General features: G+C 40.3%; 1 protein-coding gene across 1 annotated transcript in view; it reads right to left on the minus strand.

Annotated features, from left to right (window-relative positions):
• Positions 1-399: 399 nt before the first annotated feature.
• LOC111930226 (cytosolic phospholipase A2 epsilon-like) overlaps positions 400-16244 on the minus strand; it is a 35378-nt gene continuing 19533 nt past the window's right edge. The window contains exons 11-21 of the mRNA XM_023928187.2: positions 15579-15616; positions 13616-13763; positions 12616-12752; positions 11420-11642; positions 9851-9965; positions 8588-8725; positions 7551-7658; positions 6172-6363; positions 5267-5433; positions 3766-3952; positions 400-2618 (exon numbers count right to left, since the gene is read on the minus strand). Coding sequence (XP_023783955.2) covers positions 2410-2618; positions 3766-3952; positions 5267-5433; positions 6172-6363; positions 7551-7658; positions 8588-8725; positions 9851-9965; positions 11420-11642; positions 12616-12752; positions 13616-13763; positions 15579-15616 — 1662 coding nt within the window. The 3' untranslated portion in view covers positions 400-2409. The remainder of the gene's footprint in view (positions 2619-3765; positions 3953-5266; positions 5434-6171; positions 6364-7550; positions 7659-8587; positions 8726-9850; positions 9966-11419; positions 11643-12615; positions 12753-13615; positions 13764-15578; positions 15617-16244) is intronic.

Below are 16244 nucleotides of genomic sequence, written 5' to 3' on the forward strand. Positions count from 1 at the left end.
GAAAAATGGCAGCATTGGCATCTGTCAGTCATGTTTAAAGACAATGCTTTACTATGACATCTCCTTGGAGGGCAAAAATATTAACCAGACTGTCCACCAGGACTGGGCCTCTGAGACTTTCACTCCCACAGTGCCAGTGGCCAAAAAAACTCTCATTTTCATGGACAGCATTTGCAATTCACATCAGAGACATCCCTTCCATGGGGGAGGGACCATGGCTCGCTCTGCACTCCTGCAATCTGTCTCTGAGACATTCCTTTATCCACGATGCTCACAGCAAGTATTTGGTATGTTCTTTGCAGAGATAAAAAGAGTTTTGTTTTCCAGGAACAAGGAATGTTCACACTGTGAACCTGAAGCATATTACTGAAATGCCTGAATATGTGCAGCAAGGCAGAATTTTCATTTTGCAAACAAGCCTTTATTGTCTTGTAGTGTACACACAAAATTTTTGCATGTAAATAACATTTCTTCAGAACTGGAGGCGGCAAGAGTTTATGGCTAAAACCTGTGTTTACTTTTTCACAACAGGGTTTTCAGGTAAAAATGGAGGTAATTCCCAGGATTATATGCAGAGCACATAGCATCATAATTCTGACTATGACTAGTGAAACTACCACAGGAGAAAAAAAAAAATCAGAAGTGCATAGTTGTTCAAAACCGTATGTTTCAAACATTAGTATTTATGCTGTGATCTTTAGGCTGGCAACATTAGGCTACAGTTGCACAAAAATGTAAGTTTTGTTTTGATGTAATAAATGACCAATGTGTTGGAAAAGTTATCCTGAACCAATTTGTAAAGATGATTTGTCATCGCTCCTTGCTAAAATGAAATCCTCGAAGTGTCATTTTGTAACAAGCCAAACATTATTTGGCTGTGAATGAACCCTGTTATTTTCACGTTGGGTTCCCTGGGCTGACAAGGTAGGCAGTCTATTAAAAAGAAGTTATGTTTCAAAACAAATTTGTAAAATATTAACATGAAATGTTTCAACTTACCCAAGTATTTTCCCTGATTTATTTTAGTCCCATATTATAATATGTAGTTGATAGATTCTTTTCTGCCTGAATAGATTCTTTGTTCAAAATATTCCCAGCTGTCTTTAGGACATAAAACTTATAAATAAAGTGTGTTTTCAATTTGACTTGCTCCTGGAATGCAAAAGTTGTTATGGATTTATAATTTTTACAGCTCACCCTCAGCACAGTTCAGAACAGTTTAAAAAAAAGGCACTTTCAATAAAGAGGGAAAGGAAGTAAGTTTAAAAAAGCAAATGTATTTTGCATACCACAACAAATTTAATTGGTGTTTTTGTGCTAGATCCCACACATGGTCTTCAGATTGTTTTAAGATGTTTAGGCTACTGACTTACTTCTACTCAGCTTGTACAGGAAGAAGTAAACAAATAAGAAATTTTTTTTGACAGGCATATGACCTAAACTGTTGTACCAAGCAACACAGCAAAGTTTTTATTGTCTACTGAAAGTAAAATACTTTCAAGTACTTTTTTTTTTTTTTTTTTTTTTTTTAATTTAAGAATGGTATTTTATTATGAGAAGTAACCCAACAGGGAAAACAAGATCCAGGGTGTTTTATTTTGAAAGCTTCAAATGAAAGTGTTGAGGTTTTATATACTCTCTCAGTACAAACCAATTAAAACTGACATAAATTAACAGGAAATTTTGATTTGCCCAAATTACACCCTTTTCTTTAAAAAAAACATTTTATGTGAAAAGTCTTATGCCACTTCCTCCTAAGTTGCTCCTTCCCATCACATATGATTCATTCACAGCCCAAGAGAGCCCAGGATGTGGATGAGATCATAGGGCTGGTTGTGTGCACACACTTGTCCCTCTTCACTTTTCCAGCCTCCCTGGCTGCTCTTTGGGACACTTGCAAAACAGAGTTGACCAAGGGATCCATTACCAGCTTCCAGTTGTGTCTCAGGTTCTCTTTGTTTTCCAGGACAGGTCATATCTCATGTTCCACAAAGCAGAATTGTGGGAGCAGAAGTTTATACTCCCTTCTTATGGCCTGTAGGTGTGTTGGCTGTGTTGTATAACTGTAGTGCTATGGCGGTAAAAAAATCTTTTCCTTTATAATTATTAAATCATTTTCCTATATATTATAATAAGTTATGCTTAAAATCACACTATTTAAAAATCTAACAAGTATTTTAGGCAAAGAGTGCTCTACAGACAACCTTAATTGATGAAACAAAACGTAAGTAAAAATTTCCCACACAATGTCTTTGCTTATAGAGACCACTTCTTGGGGATAGAAAAACCCCAGCAAACCACTGCACCAGCTGGGATAGTTTCTGTAGTGCAGAATGACCAGTGTTTGAAAAAGGTATGTCCCTTCTGGGTCCTAGAGCATGAAAAACTCCTCAGAGAAGATAAGAGCAATCAGCACATTTTCTGCCTTCTCCTTTGCATCGCTGTCTGCAAGGCCTGCATAATCATCTGAGAGTTGTTGAGGATGTTGTACTCGCTGAGATTCAGCAGCTTGCGGTAATTCTCATCGGTGTATCTGACAGAGAACATGCAGTAGGGGGAACAGCAGCTGGTCAAATCAAGCTGGCCTTCATCCATCTCTGAGCAACAGCGCTTGACACCTGGAGAGAAAGAGTTGTTGTTGCTGTGACATGATGCTTACCTTAATCAGTGTCAAACTGTCCATGAGGAGCAGGACTTTTCTCCTGATGAAAGCTCATAGGGTTTAAATGCAAACAGCGCAACTCATATATCACCACCTTAGTCAAGAGAACATTGTGAGTCTGAAGTAAGGAGGGCACAAGAGATAAGAGAGGGATGGTATCACAATGTTCATCTACAGCTTACTCAGAAACATCTGGCTCATTAAAGCCATTTATTAAAGTTATTAAAGTCATTATCAGGCAAGGATGTCAGCCTGAAAGGGCACTCCAAAAGCCAATGTCCATGCACTGCAGGTCTTAGCCTGGGCAGCTGGGATTTCCATGAACCTCAGATGAGGAAGATTAATTGCTAGTAAGAGAACAGAATTTAAGTGAGAAAGGAGCAATCAAAACATGTGGAAATGGAGAGTTCCTGCAATGCTGTATAAGGTTCAGTGCATCTGCCTGATCCATCTCTCCCTTTCTGATTTTTGTGGCACACAAATTCCACAACAGCAGTATTTTGGGCTTAACCTCCCCTGCTACCAAGGATCAGAGGAAATGCATCCTAGTAACTTGCAGTAAAGGAGTACAAAGCAGGTGGCCTGGCAGAAAAGGAGTGACACACATCACAGTCAGTAAAATGATCCCTGGGCTCGTGCTGAACCAAAATGAGACACAGTGATCTTAACATTGCTGGAGTTCAGCCTGAAAGCCAGGTTCTTTCTCCCCCACGACTCATACACGACACTATGGTTCCTCAAGGGTAGAATGCAATACCCGAACAATAGACAATATATGCAGCAGGAAATAATCTGAGAGAGCTATACCTTTCACAGGAAAAAAGCTTTTGCAATTAGGTAGGAACACTTCAAGTAACAAATGGAAGAGAGGTGAAGGTACACACCATCCAGAAGACACAGGTTGTGTTGGTTCTCTTAGAGACACAATGAAGACATGAGTGAACATAATAGCTTTGGTAGGAATGGGGAAAACAAGTTTAATTAGCTAGAGTGCTCCCCCATGAACCCAGAGAGCAAAGACAGCCAGCAGCAAAGAAGAAGTCCCTGAGTCACAAAATCAGTGGTGTCTTTTGTTCAATGCTTTGCCACTACTTCTAACTTACCAGGTGCTTTGTACTCTTGGAAGGTATCATTCACAAGGGGAAGAAAAATCACAATTGGACATCCTGGTAAATCTGAATCTTGGAAGACGTAGCACTCCTTCAGATTTTTCTTATCTTCGTCAGTCAAAGAAATTGTTGGGAATGGGATTTTCTGCTCTGAGTAGTATTTACACGCCTTATCTAGAGACTGGAGGATCACAAAAATGGTCAGCACTGGTAATCAACTTCATTGTCTAAAGGCCCCAAATTGTCATCTACTATTAAGGTTTAGTAGCTCAGATCCATAGGGTGACTTGCTTCTTATCAAGGGTTACTCTATATACATTTACCACACATAGTAACCACATTGCTAGTCACAAGCTGTAAACACAATTTCAGAATTTAAGAGTTCACCCAGGACACTGTTTAAAAAAAAAAATTGAAACAAGCCTTAGTTTTAGCAAATGAAAGAGCCTGTGTTAACACATTGTATAGAATTAACTAGAGAAGGAAAGCACAGCAGGAAAATGTTTAAGGTATCTTATGTGCTTGGAAGCCAGGAGATAAGAAAGTTAAGTTTCAATGTACAGTTGTATCTCTGCCTGTGCAGTCATTATGGCACAGTGTTAATTGAGATTAATATTTTACTGAAAAAAATCTGAAACATTAGGCTATGCTATATCTTTTTCCTGAAATGTTTAATAAAACATCATGTCCTAATATGCACGGCATTATTTACGCTGCACCATCTAATAGTGAACACTATCAAACAGAAAAAAGTTTCTACTACTTAAAATTGCAGCAGCCTTATTTTTTTTTAAGTTTTATCTAGACAATGAATGAGGCTGAAATAAAACTTAATTACATCTGTCTCATCCAACAGATGCTTATTAGTAGCTGTGCTTATTAGTAGCAGCACAGCTGTTCTCATTCTCAGAATGTAATTCTACTTAGGAAGGCCAAAGTGCTTAACAGTGAATTTTCAACTAACCTCAATTTCTGACACAAAAAGATCCAAACTTCTTTTCTGCCTACACTTATAGACAGTTAATTAACTTTATCCCCATGAAATGGGTTTTCTATAGGAAGATGCTCATCACTGAATTTTACTTGTAGCATCTTATTTGTCAGCCCAGAAATTACCTGCTGCTGATATCCACTTAAGCCTTTTTATGTTCTAACTTAAGTTAGAAGAAATCACTTCCTCATCTTTATGAATATTCCTATGCACTGTCTGGAAGCCTGCTTGATTCAGCATAATGCAGAAGAGGCTCTTCCCATCATTCTGGAAAAGACCATGCTGACACCCCCTTGAATAATTCAACATGTTCATAAATGAGTAAGAAAGAGTCCAGGAATGGCAGGAAGAAATAGGAAAAGTATTAATCACTACAGTGAAAAATATAGGGCAATGCAGATGTTATAAACCGAACAGCTGATACAAACAGCAGTTCTGGATGCTACAGGCTGGGCATTTACATGTAAAAGAAGATACAACACATGGTAACAAGACCATCCTCACCGATGTATGTGATCCAGTAGTATAACTTAGATAGATGATGACATCCACTTCCCTCTGTGGCCTTAAAAGTGGTGCACTGCTGGTATTGATGAAAAATCCAGCATCTATCATGCCCAGCTGATCGGGATTTTGCATCAGCTGGTTGGGACGTGAGTCTAACACAGTGTCTAAAATAAAAATATTTCTTGAATAAGAATATATCTGCAGGTATTTTGACTGGAAAAAGAAGTGTAAGATGGAACCGATCATCCCAGAGGCCTGGTTTAATTTAATTGCCCCACCACTAGACCATCAAACAGGCATGAAAAGGACTGCAAAACACCTAATTTCCTGTTCTGAAAAATCTGTGCTGTGTTTCCAGGCAATACATTGCATTAACATGTCATACCTATTAGTGCCAGTAAACTACGTCTAATAATTAACCTACATCTGACTTGCTTCATTTTGGTTATTGTTTCATCTTCTATCTGTCATTGATTTGGAGAACAAAATATTTTCGATCCTGTATACATTTGGACTTATGCTTCCCCCTCAGTCCCCTCTTCTTCAGACTAGAAAGCCCCATTCCTTTCCAGCTTTCTCTTATAGGTGATATTTTCTTGGATATTTCAGCTGCATCTGAAGTTAGAGGTATAATCTTGCCAAATCAAGCTTTCCCCCATGTTTTCTGCTCGCTGTCACTTTAAATTTGGATCAGTCAGCTTCAAGTCTACCCTCTCAGTCTGGACTGCAGAGGTCTCAGCTGAACAAAACTAATATAAATATTAATTCTTCAATACCTGGCAACACTGAAGTTTTAGTGCCTCTTGGGAGGATTTTTATCCTCTGCCAAGACTGACACGCCTTTTTCCTGAATTCCCCACCCAAAAACTCCCCGAAAATGATGCCAGCTAAATATCGGTTACCTTTCCACCGACAGAAGTGCTCGTTCTCCATGTAGCTGTTGTGCAGCTGGTAGCCCTTCAGGAAATTGTGGTGCTGGGCAACGGAGAAGCGGTCGGTCAGTGCCCCCCGAAGGGCGCTGGACAGGGCGCCAGGGGGGGTGTACATGCGAGTCCTCAGCTCGTGGGGTCTTGTGGGCAACACCGGGTCCTCATCTAGAGGAGGGGAGAAAAACTGGTGAACTGCTTGTTAACTTGTGCTCCTTCCTGGCTGCCCTGCTGCAAAGGAGCTCCCAGGGGCTCTTCTGGGATGATTCACTAAATGCACACAAACTCTTCTGAGGGATAGGAATGGCTGCTGGACAAAGCTCTGCTGATGGTCTTAAGCTTTGGCCTGAAGACAGGCCATCAGAAGCAATCTTTAGTCTTGGAAAAAGGACACCTTAAGGAAATTAGGCAATTCAGAAAATGTTCTGTCAGAAGTTAAATATCCTCACCGGAAGATAACACGGAACAGATACAAGCATGGAGAAAATGGGGCTGATGAATAAGCTACTGCTCAGTCAGATGGGCAACACCAGCAACCACGGGGTCTATTGCAACAGTGACAGCTGCTACCCAATGATCACTCATGGCTACGTGAGCACATGCTTAATCAGCAGAGTGAGAGCACCCCGGGAAAACCTGGGGCATACATTCATATTCAGAAACTATGGGTAGTTTAGGGGGTGGGTAGATGGCACATGGGTGAAAAGCAGAAATGTGGCGCAAGGTGAGGTTTCTAGAAATGACAATCTGCTTTGCCAGCCCAAGAGGCTGACGGTGCAGCAGGAGAGACCTGGTGGTTTCTGTGATTGCACATTGTATTTCTGTATTTTTCAGGATGTCTGTAATTATAGTTACTATCCTATCAAGCGATTTAGCAATAAAATCATGGTTTCTGTATTGCTTCAGAGCATACCCTCTGGGCCTCATTTATCTTTGTGCCAGTGTGAATCCAATGCAGTAATTACTGTACTGAGTAGTAAAATAAAAACCAAGGAAACATTGATTAACTAGTTGATATCAAGGTTTATTCTCCGAATAGGCACTAAAAAGTACCATATTCTCTGCTGTTGGTTCTTGGTATGGCTAAGTGAGAACTGTAACGCCAAAACACTTCCTGGGAAATGTCTGACCCCTCTAAAACTTCCTCTAAGGGAACCAGTAGCACTTTAGTACATCTGTAATTACAGCAGCTTTTCCCTGATTTCCCTCTTCCTATTACTCTATGCAGTGTGAGGAGAAGTCACTATCTCTTAGTAAGATCCTATGATGCCAGCTTCAGCAAAGTTGACAAGATGATGACAAAAGACACACAGGAAAATAAATGACCATAAATTAAAGGCATAATAATTTCTCACCAACTTCATCTATTCTGTCTTGTGTCCATCTCTTCCAGAAGTCCTCTGAACTATGGGACAGTCCCCATATTTGTAAAAGGTTCACAGAAAATATACTGCTCCACATACCTGCAAAAGGAATTAGTGAACACAAGGACACATTTTAACAAGAAAATGTCCTCTACTTCTATTTTGACCTCCTGGCTCAATTTTTGAATGGGACTAACAGAGATATTTCTAAAATTCCATGCTGTTAAAATTCTCTTAACTTTCTTTGTCACTGATTCAAGTCATGCTACCATCAGTTTTGTGCCTAACCCACTACACGGCTCTGCCACATGGTAAAGAGAGCAAAGAATCTGAGGCAAGTAAAGGAGAAAAAAAGACACGCTTAAGAGGCAAAACAAAAAATCCAGATAACACATAGACTACAAACACATCATTTCCATCCTCATCTTCCTTTCTCCAGCTTGTCTTTTTCTGCACTTACTCTGATCAGTAACTCTCTCTGACACCCTGAATTGTTCCACAAGGGGATGAAGTGGCTTGTCAGATGTTTGTAAGATGAGATCTCACACCACAGCTTGTAAAGGCTCACACATGCAGTGGGCTCCAGCTCCACTGTGCACTCTTTTCTCCATCCAGGATTACCCCTCTCTGCCTCGCCACAGGGGCATCGGTGGCTTTGTTGACAAAACAGAGTGCCACCATATCACCAGTCATTGTAAATTTAAATCTGACTAATACAATTGGACTTAGGTTGGAGTGCATTCAGAGAGAAGCCATAATAACCAAAGAAGTGGGAGCTATTACTTACTATGAAAGAATTAAGGATCTTCATCTATTCTGTCTCTAAGACACAGACAATTCATCTACCAAGACAGTGCCAAGAAACTGGAAAAATATGCGGGTTGTTTTACTGTATTCTTTTGGATAAACTACCACTCCCATTTCCCAGCAGGCAGTGTTCAGTATGTTAGGACAGAACTATTTACCCACTGGTTAACAGCATTTCACCCCTTCAAGTGCCTCTGTGTCAGGACAACGCTATACATCACCTTGAAGGTAGCAGATGCGGGATTCAGGGAGCTTTTTTAACAAGCGGCCCATGAAGAACTCGCTTCCGAAATGCTCCGTGCGAACAAACACGCCGTACTTCAGCAGTCCCACCTCGTAGGGAGTGAACTCCACCCACTCTGCAATACAGCCACAACAGGACACTTAGAGGGCTCCCAGACAGGTGTGAGAAGAGGGGAAGCTGGGGCATACATTGGTCTCAGTTATGTTTAATATGCTGCCTTTGCAAAGCCTCACTCTTAAACGCACATCTCCAGGGAGGCGTCTGAGCTCGGGCATGGTGGTGGATGAGGGGGCAGGAGCAGTTGTGCTGGTCATGGTCACACTGGGGGCATGGCAAGGCTCCAGGCCTTGCACACCCTGTCCACACCCCATCCAGGGTTTTCCAGCATGTATGCAGTTTTGCTGTGCCCTTCCATACGCCACGTCCAGGTGACAGTGCTTCACCAATACAGTTAATTTATCTTCCTTAAATAATTGTTTATGTACAAAGATGGGTACTCAGCTCTTCAGAAATTATTTTTTCTGTAAGAGACCAATTATACTCTCTGTGTGTGATACTAATAGACAGAGAACTAGTTCTTGACTTTCTTGGATGTCTTCTCCAAGTGAAGTGCAGTTGTCTGATATAACCCCAGCATGAATGAAAACTGGGACAGAAATGTCATGGACCATAATTTCATTTTCATTCAGGAATGGTTCATTTTCTTGCCTCAACAGTAAAGAATATTTGATCTGAATTTTTCTCTTCCCCTTCTCCTGATCCTCCATAGGAAAGAAACACAAACAAACAAAACAATGAGAAAAGCAACAGATTCAGTCAGGAGCCTTCCCAAACTCTACCATAACTACGTGGTCATTCTTCATATTGAAACAATAACAGCCATTGAGAAAAAGCAATTATTGAATTATTGATATTTGAATTATTATATTGAATTATTTGATACTGAATTATTGATAATATAATTATTATAATTCAATTATCAATTGAATTATAGAATAATTCCACTATTTCTCAAAACAGTCTTTCTGACAGAATTTCTACCGTGTATGCCTAGACAGTGAAATGCTGCTCCCCAAAACCCTTGTATTCAAATTGTAAGGCATGGAGGTGATGGTTATTTCTCCAAAAAGCAACTAACACATCAAGATTGTTTTCTCCAAGCGCTACCACAAAGAGAAGAGTGATGACAGGAATTTAGCTGCCAATTTTAGCCTCAGGGGATCTGAAACAACATCCTTACCTTTGAAATCATTGGTGCTGTAACTGTCCCGGACGCAGACTGACACGTAGATGGGCAGTGGGTTCTGGCCATCACACAGTGCTTCTTGCTGCTCTGAAAGCTTGTGGGGGTCTTTCTGGTTATGAAGAAAAAGTGTGACGTGAGAGGAGATGGAAATGAACACTGGCCCCGGTGCAGGAGGAGCTGGGAAGCTCCACCCCAGCACTCAGGATGCACCCTGGCTGCTCCACCACGCAGAGCACGGCAGGTACCCCCACCAACCATCCCTGAGCAGGCTCCCAGGCTCCAGCCTGGCTTTGTGCATGGTTTCACAGAAAGATAAGGAGGGAGACAACTATTTCTGTACACCTTTATAAAGTCCCAGGAAGTATTGTCCTGACAAGTAGAAGGAGGGGTGGGCTGCTCCTTAGGCTGAGGAGTGTAGTGAGCCATCCTTGCTCTTCTGAATCTGAAGGAAGCCCTTGAGCCTGTTGATACTTAACTTCCTTTTCTACCACATAGCTATCACAGTCTATCCTCACAAAGGGACTGAAATTTGGCAGCAAATTATTGCACCCCACCCGGCTTCTTTTCTGAAAAAGCATATTCTCATTGAAGAGGTTTATAAAAAACATGAAATCTCATGAACTACTGGAAAATTTAAGAGTAGCTTGCTCTGAAAGGTTCAGGAGAGGTTAATGGCTACATAGAAATAGTCAGCACTGCTCAAACGGGGAAATGCTTGATTAAATTGCAAGGGGCACCACATCTAGCTGAGATTAAAAGAGAGACATCTATTTAGCTCACACTTTTGTTTAATACCTAGTATTCCTCTCTATGCATTTATGTTCTGTTTACATATACATAATGCTATATATGTACTTACATAAAAATAAACCCAAATAAATGGTTGAACAACTGTAGGATTTCTGCCCCCATTGGAGGACACTTCTGCTCAGTCCTCAACCACTCATCCTTTCCCACTTTCCAAGTGCCGAAGCACACATCCTGTAATTGTGATCCCCTTGGGGAGAAAAGGAAGTGGACTGCTTTACTGTAGGGGTAGAAACCCCTTCAAGTAACAGAAAAGAAAATTTGAAATTACTTATAAAAAATAAGTATCACTTAAACCATGTGAGCATTGCTTCTGAGGAAAAGCAAAATATGTACTTGCCTCCACTGTATTTGCATACCAAGTTTCCTGCCAGTGGATGCAACTCACTGAGCATTCTAGCTGTTTCAGGATTGCTTGAGATAGTTTTCATATTGTTGAGATTACTCTTCTTTGCATTTTGAACTCTTTTTGCATGAGTAATTTGCATCTCAGATTCACTTCCCAAGATTGCCTTCACTTCCACTTAAATACCAGCCAGAGTTGAAATGGCTGCATCCACAACTGAATTTATTAGCACATAAGATGCATTTATTTCTAAGCAAACTATTAAAGGAGTTTTAAAAATCTGCTATTTTGTTAACACAGAGAATTCCCCTCTGCTTTGAGGCACATTCTCTGAAATGATGGACTAGTTTCCTCTCCATCCACAAAGGGAAAAACACACGGTTCTTTAAGAAATGGAATATACATCATACCCCATCATTTAGTAAGTACTCAATCATGAGACCCCAAAGATCTATAAATGATGTCCTGTATCCCTCTTCTTTCCTCTGGCAAAGCTGCTTGTTGTAGTACTTCATGCGATCCATGGAGAAACAGCCCATCTTGCATTTTGTTGCTTGTTTTTGGGCTTCACCAATATGTGAGTCCAGGTCCTTCTGTGACCAGTAGGCATCTCTGTATAAGTTGGCCATGGTCCTGGAGAAAGACAATACAGAAGTCAAAAGCAGCAAAAAAAGACTGGAAATGTGCTTTGAGAATAGAAGTCTACATTCACGGATTCCCTTCTGCTCACACATACTCTGGTTCAGCTGCTCCATCCAGCAGAATGAACACTCCAGAGTTTCTATGACAGTTTTTCAAAATGGCCCTGAAGAATGAGGTGGGGTTTTTATGTTCCTGACCTTTTTTTTATTTTTTTATTTAAGCAGAACTGGCAGAAGGTTAAGGGATAAAACTGCCATGTGTGAACATAGGTATATTTGTAAAGCACGAAGAATTATAATAAATTTTCTTTGTTTTTCAGAACCTTAAGCTCATTCATATTAGCAGCTGCCTCTTGGCTTGATTCACTTAGTGTTAATCTTATGATATCACTGTGCTTTATTTTAACATCATCCTCTATTTTACCAACCTCCTCTGCATGGAACAATCAGACATTAGGCAGCCTTAGATTCTGTGAGCAGGGAATAAACTGCCCAGAGAAACACAAAACTGGCAGGTTGCAGGGCTAAGTGTGCACTGTCCAGCAGTTCTTTCCAGCTGGAAATCAGAGCCAGTCTTGGAAGTTAATGGGACCACAACAGCTGGGATTCAGTGGAGAAAGGAAGATGCATGATGCTATGGGCATCCACAGTTACATCCACAGTAACTATTTTCCCAGAAAGCATCTTGATGAGTGCAATTGTCATATGCAAATTTAACTTCTGCACATGTGGAGTTGACAAGCACAGTAAAGAACTGCTTATAGAAAAAGTGTGCACCAAATTGAGCTAGTTTTTCATGGCCTGTTACTGAGAAACTTGTTTATATGATGTTTGAAGAAAAGCTCCTGATCTCATCTGCTTTTAGAAGCTACTCTCTGCAGCAGTGTGACCCTCGAAGAAACTACCCTCTGCAGCAGTGTGACCCTCCAAAGGCCTGGCCAGGCCTCCTGCTCAAGCTGGCTTACCATGTGGTGCCGGACAGCCCGCTGATGTATGTCACACAGTCCAGGAGATTTAACTTCTTGAGTCCCATGAGGCTGCCATACAATCCTGTCATTGACTTCAGCCCTCCGCCTGTCGTGATGATAGCCACAACAGGGACCTGTTGGGCACAGGGAGGATGGGACATTCACACTGGCAGCATTCAGCACTGCAACCCACACTGCAAGGGGGGCTGGTCACCACAGCCAGCCCAGGTCCCGATCTCAGAGCCCAGGTCCCTTTTCAGAAGGAAAGACTCCAAAACCAAGCAACAACTGCTACCGCCCTTATTTCCCTTTGGTTCATAGATTAACCCAAACTTGGGATTCTTGCCCATCTCTAGGGCAAATACAGGCACAGATGAACAAGAAAAAACATTCTGTGGAAGCAACAATGTATTTTCTATGCATCTCACATTCCACCACTCTTCTTATTTCACAGATTGACTACTTCTGTATGAAAATCTGCATGCCAATCCCATGAAGAAATACACTCAATTCACAGCCACTGTTGTTAAGCTACCCTCAGCAGTACTGTTAATCTTCAGTATCTTGAAGTTATTTTAAAATAAATTATATTTATTTTAAGGAATTTCAAAACTGCAAGAAACAGAAGATATAAGAAGCATTCAAAGATGCTAGTCCTAAACTCTCACAAAGCAGTAAAACTGGAAAAAGGGAAAAAAAAAATCTTGGCTGTGTAATATATCCAGTATTTCTGAATCAAGCCAGTTATTAACTCAGCATGGCAGGAATGAACACACCTCAACTATGAGAAATTCCAAATTGATAGTACTGAGGGATAGTGACTGCAGCTAGTGTTTTCAACAACAAACCTTGGCAGCAGAAGCAAATGTACTCAAGACACATGGACCAGCTGGTACCTGCACAACAGATACGTGTGGCCTGTTTTGCTGACCACTCATTTACAGGAGTACAAGAAAGCACTAGAGATTCAAGTTCTCTTCCCTCAGCACACACGTACTTCTTGATCCTGCAGATCGTGTGGTAGGTGAAAAACATTTTTGAGAGCACTTGCTACATATCTCTTTCTCTTCCCCAGGAAAGCCATCTCTTCAGAACATAAGTTAAACCCAAAGCGCATGTCCAGGTCTTGGTGGCATGAGCAATTACTAAGATAAAAACAGACACATATATTAAATATTGACACACCATAATCTTAGGGCATTGATCAAAGATAATCTACAGGACCCTTCCCTTCAAACAGGATGATGCAACATGACAGGAGCAAGAGAGAATAATTTTACTGTTTTTAAAAGTAAGAAACTTATGTCAATTAGTAAGGTTAACTAATGGCATTATGCCCAATTATGGCTATTTGGAAGAAACAATTTTAAAAAATTAAATTAATATTCTACAACTAAAACACCAACAAGTTTAGAAAATCCATGCAGATCCTCAAGAGTGAAAGTATCGATTCCTATTTCACAGGTTATTTTCTCATTCGAAATCTAAAATAACACTCAATTTTCAAAGACTGGCATTTTCACTGTGAATGAAAAGTCTCCTTTTGAGCAAGTGGAGTGGGAAGGCATCCCCCTCTAGCGGTGAGCACCGCTGGGGAGGCTGTCTGGGAACCCAGCCTGCTGCAGAGACCTCGGGGTGGGCAGAGATGGGTCACTGGGTAGGATTCCAGCCCTGCAGCTCTGCTGTGGCTACTCTTGCACGGGCTGTTCCAGGGGTCAACGCTGGAAGTTCTATTCTGCATCAGCCTTGACTCAAAAATTGTAAGGCACATCCTCTCCCAGAGGAAGACTTCACTGGTGTCTATTTTGAAATTAAGTCATTCCTAAAGGGACACAGTTGTAGTTTATTTCCCTGGGCATTTGTGCTCTTCTGCCCACTGATCTCCCTCCTGGCCCTTCCTGCCCTGCTTCTACAAGACATCAATAGGCAAGAGATGGTCATGGTCAGGTCAGAGCTACCTGGCCAGGCATTGTCAAATGCCAGGGTTTGCATTTTCTTCCAAAGACAGAACCTCTCTCTTCTACTGGGTCCATAATTTCTATGAAACTAGTAAAGAAATGCAATTATGAGCTTTCTCCACCACCAGATTTGGATAAAATCAGACAAATTATTATAACTTTATTTGTAAATGAATACACACGATGGGAATTGAGTTAGGCGGAGCTGCAAAAGCCAGTTTCTATTGTAAATCAAGATCCAAACAAACTGCTTCTGAAAATCACTGAAAGTAAAATAAATAAGCAGGAGGTGTTTTTCCTGTTGTGGAATAACAGTGATTTTCCTGTTAGCACTGTGCCACTTGCTGTTTTGAAATGAATGGCAGAAAATTCAGTTTGAATTCAAAATTATTTTTTCCCTTTTCTTTCTTAGTCAGACACACACACATAAAAATACCAGTTTGCCCAGTTCTGTGTGTTCCATATAGCTATGGATAACCTGAAGTACCTCCATGTTTACTGATGAGTATCAATGACACATCTACAGATGTCAAAGCACAAGTTAACTTGTCTACCTTAGTTTCTACTCAATATATAAGTGGACTTAACAGAATACAAGGTTAATCATCGCTGAATATTGATAGTAAAGCGAAAAATAATTCCTAATCCCTGATTAAATTAAATGTTTACATCTGACTATTCTTTTTTGTTGTTGTTGCCAGCTAGCTTTGTTCTTTTTGTGAATTCCAGAGACTGACATTGACCAAAGAAAATATTCTGTGGTCAGAAGGAAAGGGATAATGCTGAAATAAATACATGTTTATTTCAGTGCTTCATCATCTGATTAAAGACAAATCTTCTTATGGCTAATTATGTATTATATATTGTGCATGTATTTTATGTTTTACTATAAGCACATTCTAGTTTTCAGACTGAGAATGCTTGCTTGTGTCATTTCCACGTGGCTAAAACAATATCAAAATCCATGAACCAAGTCTTAAGGAATAGAAGAAAATTTCTTACCAAGGTTTTGCTGTCACATTCAAGTCAAATCTTTTCTCCTGGAAAACAAGAATGTGTAGTTTTTTAATTTTAAGTTTTTATATTTTCCCTTTCTGTCTTGAGGTCAGAGCTTGATTTATACCCCAGCAAGGTCTGGCAATCACAAACTTTAATGTTTGAGATCTTGGCATATATTTCCAAAAGCATTTACTTATTAGTGAAACATCCCTACCTACAGATCCTAAATCTTTCCAGGCTGCAGAAACCATTAAGCATCCTGGTATAAGAGCTTTCTGAGACTCATGCAGTAGCTCCCACTTCCTGTACTATTCATAAGCTTTCTGCAGCACTCTAAATTACCACTGTTTGTGTGTTTTCCATTCTTTATGCTCTAGTACACAGCACAGCTTTGACATCCTGGCCATATCCTCACAGTTAAGAGACTGCAAAGTCTGCATTTGCTTCTGCCCACACTTTATCCTCTCTTAAAAATCATTATTTCAATCTTCATATTAAGTGACAAAATGTGCTTTGTTCTGAGAGGATGTCTTAATGGTTCTTTTAAATCAATATTCTCATTATATTATTTAAAATACATACTCTATGACTAATATTTTTAGCCTATTTCAAGATACTGTCCTCTTAAATATATGGTTGACTAAGGACAGGTTTGTTGATATTTTCCTC

The sequence above is a fragment of the Cyanistes caeruleus genome, chromosome 6 (assembly GCF_971803275.1).
Source record: "Cyanistes caeruleus chromosome 6, bCyaCae1.hap1.1, whole genome shotgun sequence".
NCBI classification, from domain to species: Eukaryota; Metazoa; Chordata; class Aves; order Passeriformes; family Paridae; genus Cyanistes; species Cyanistes caeruleus.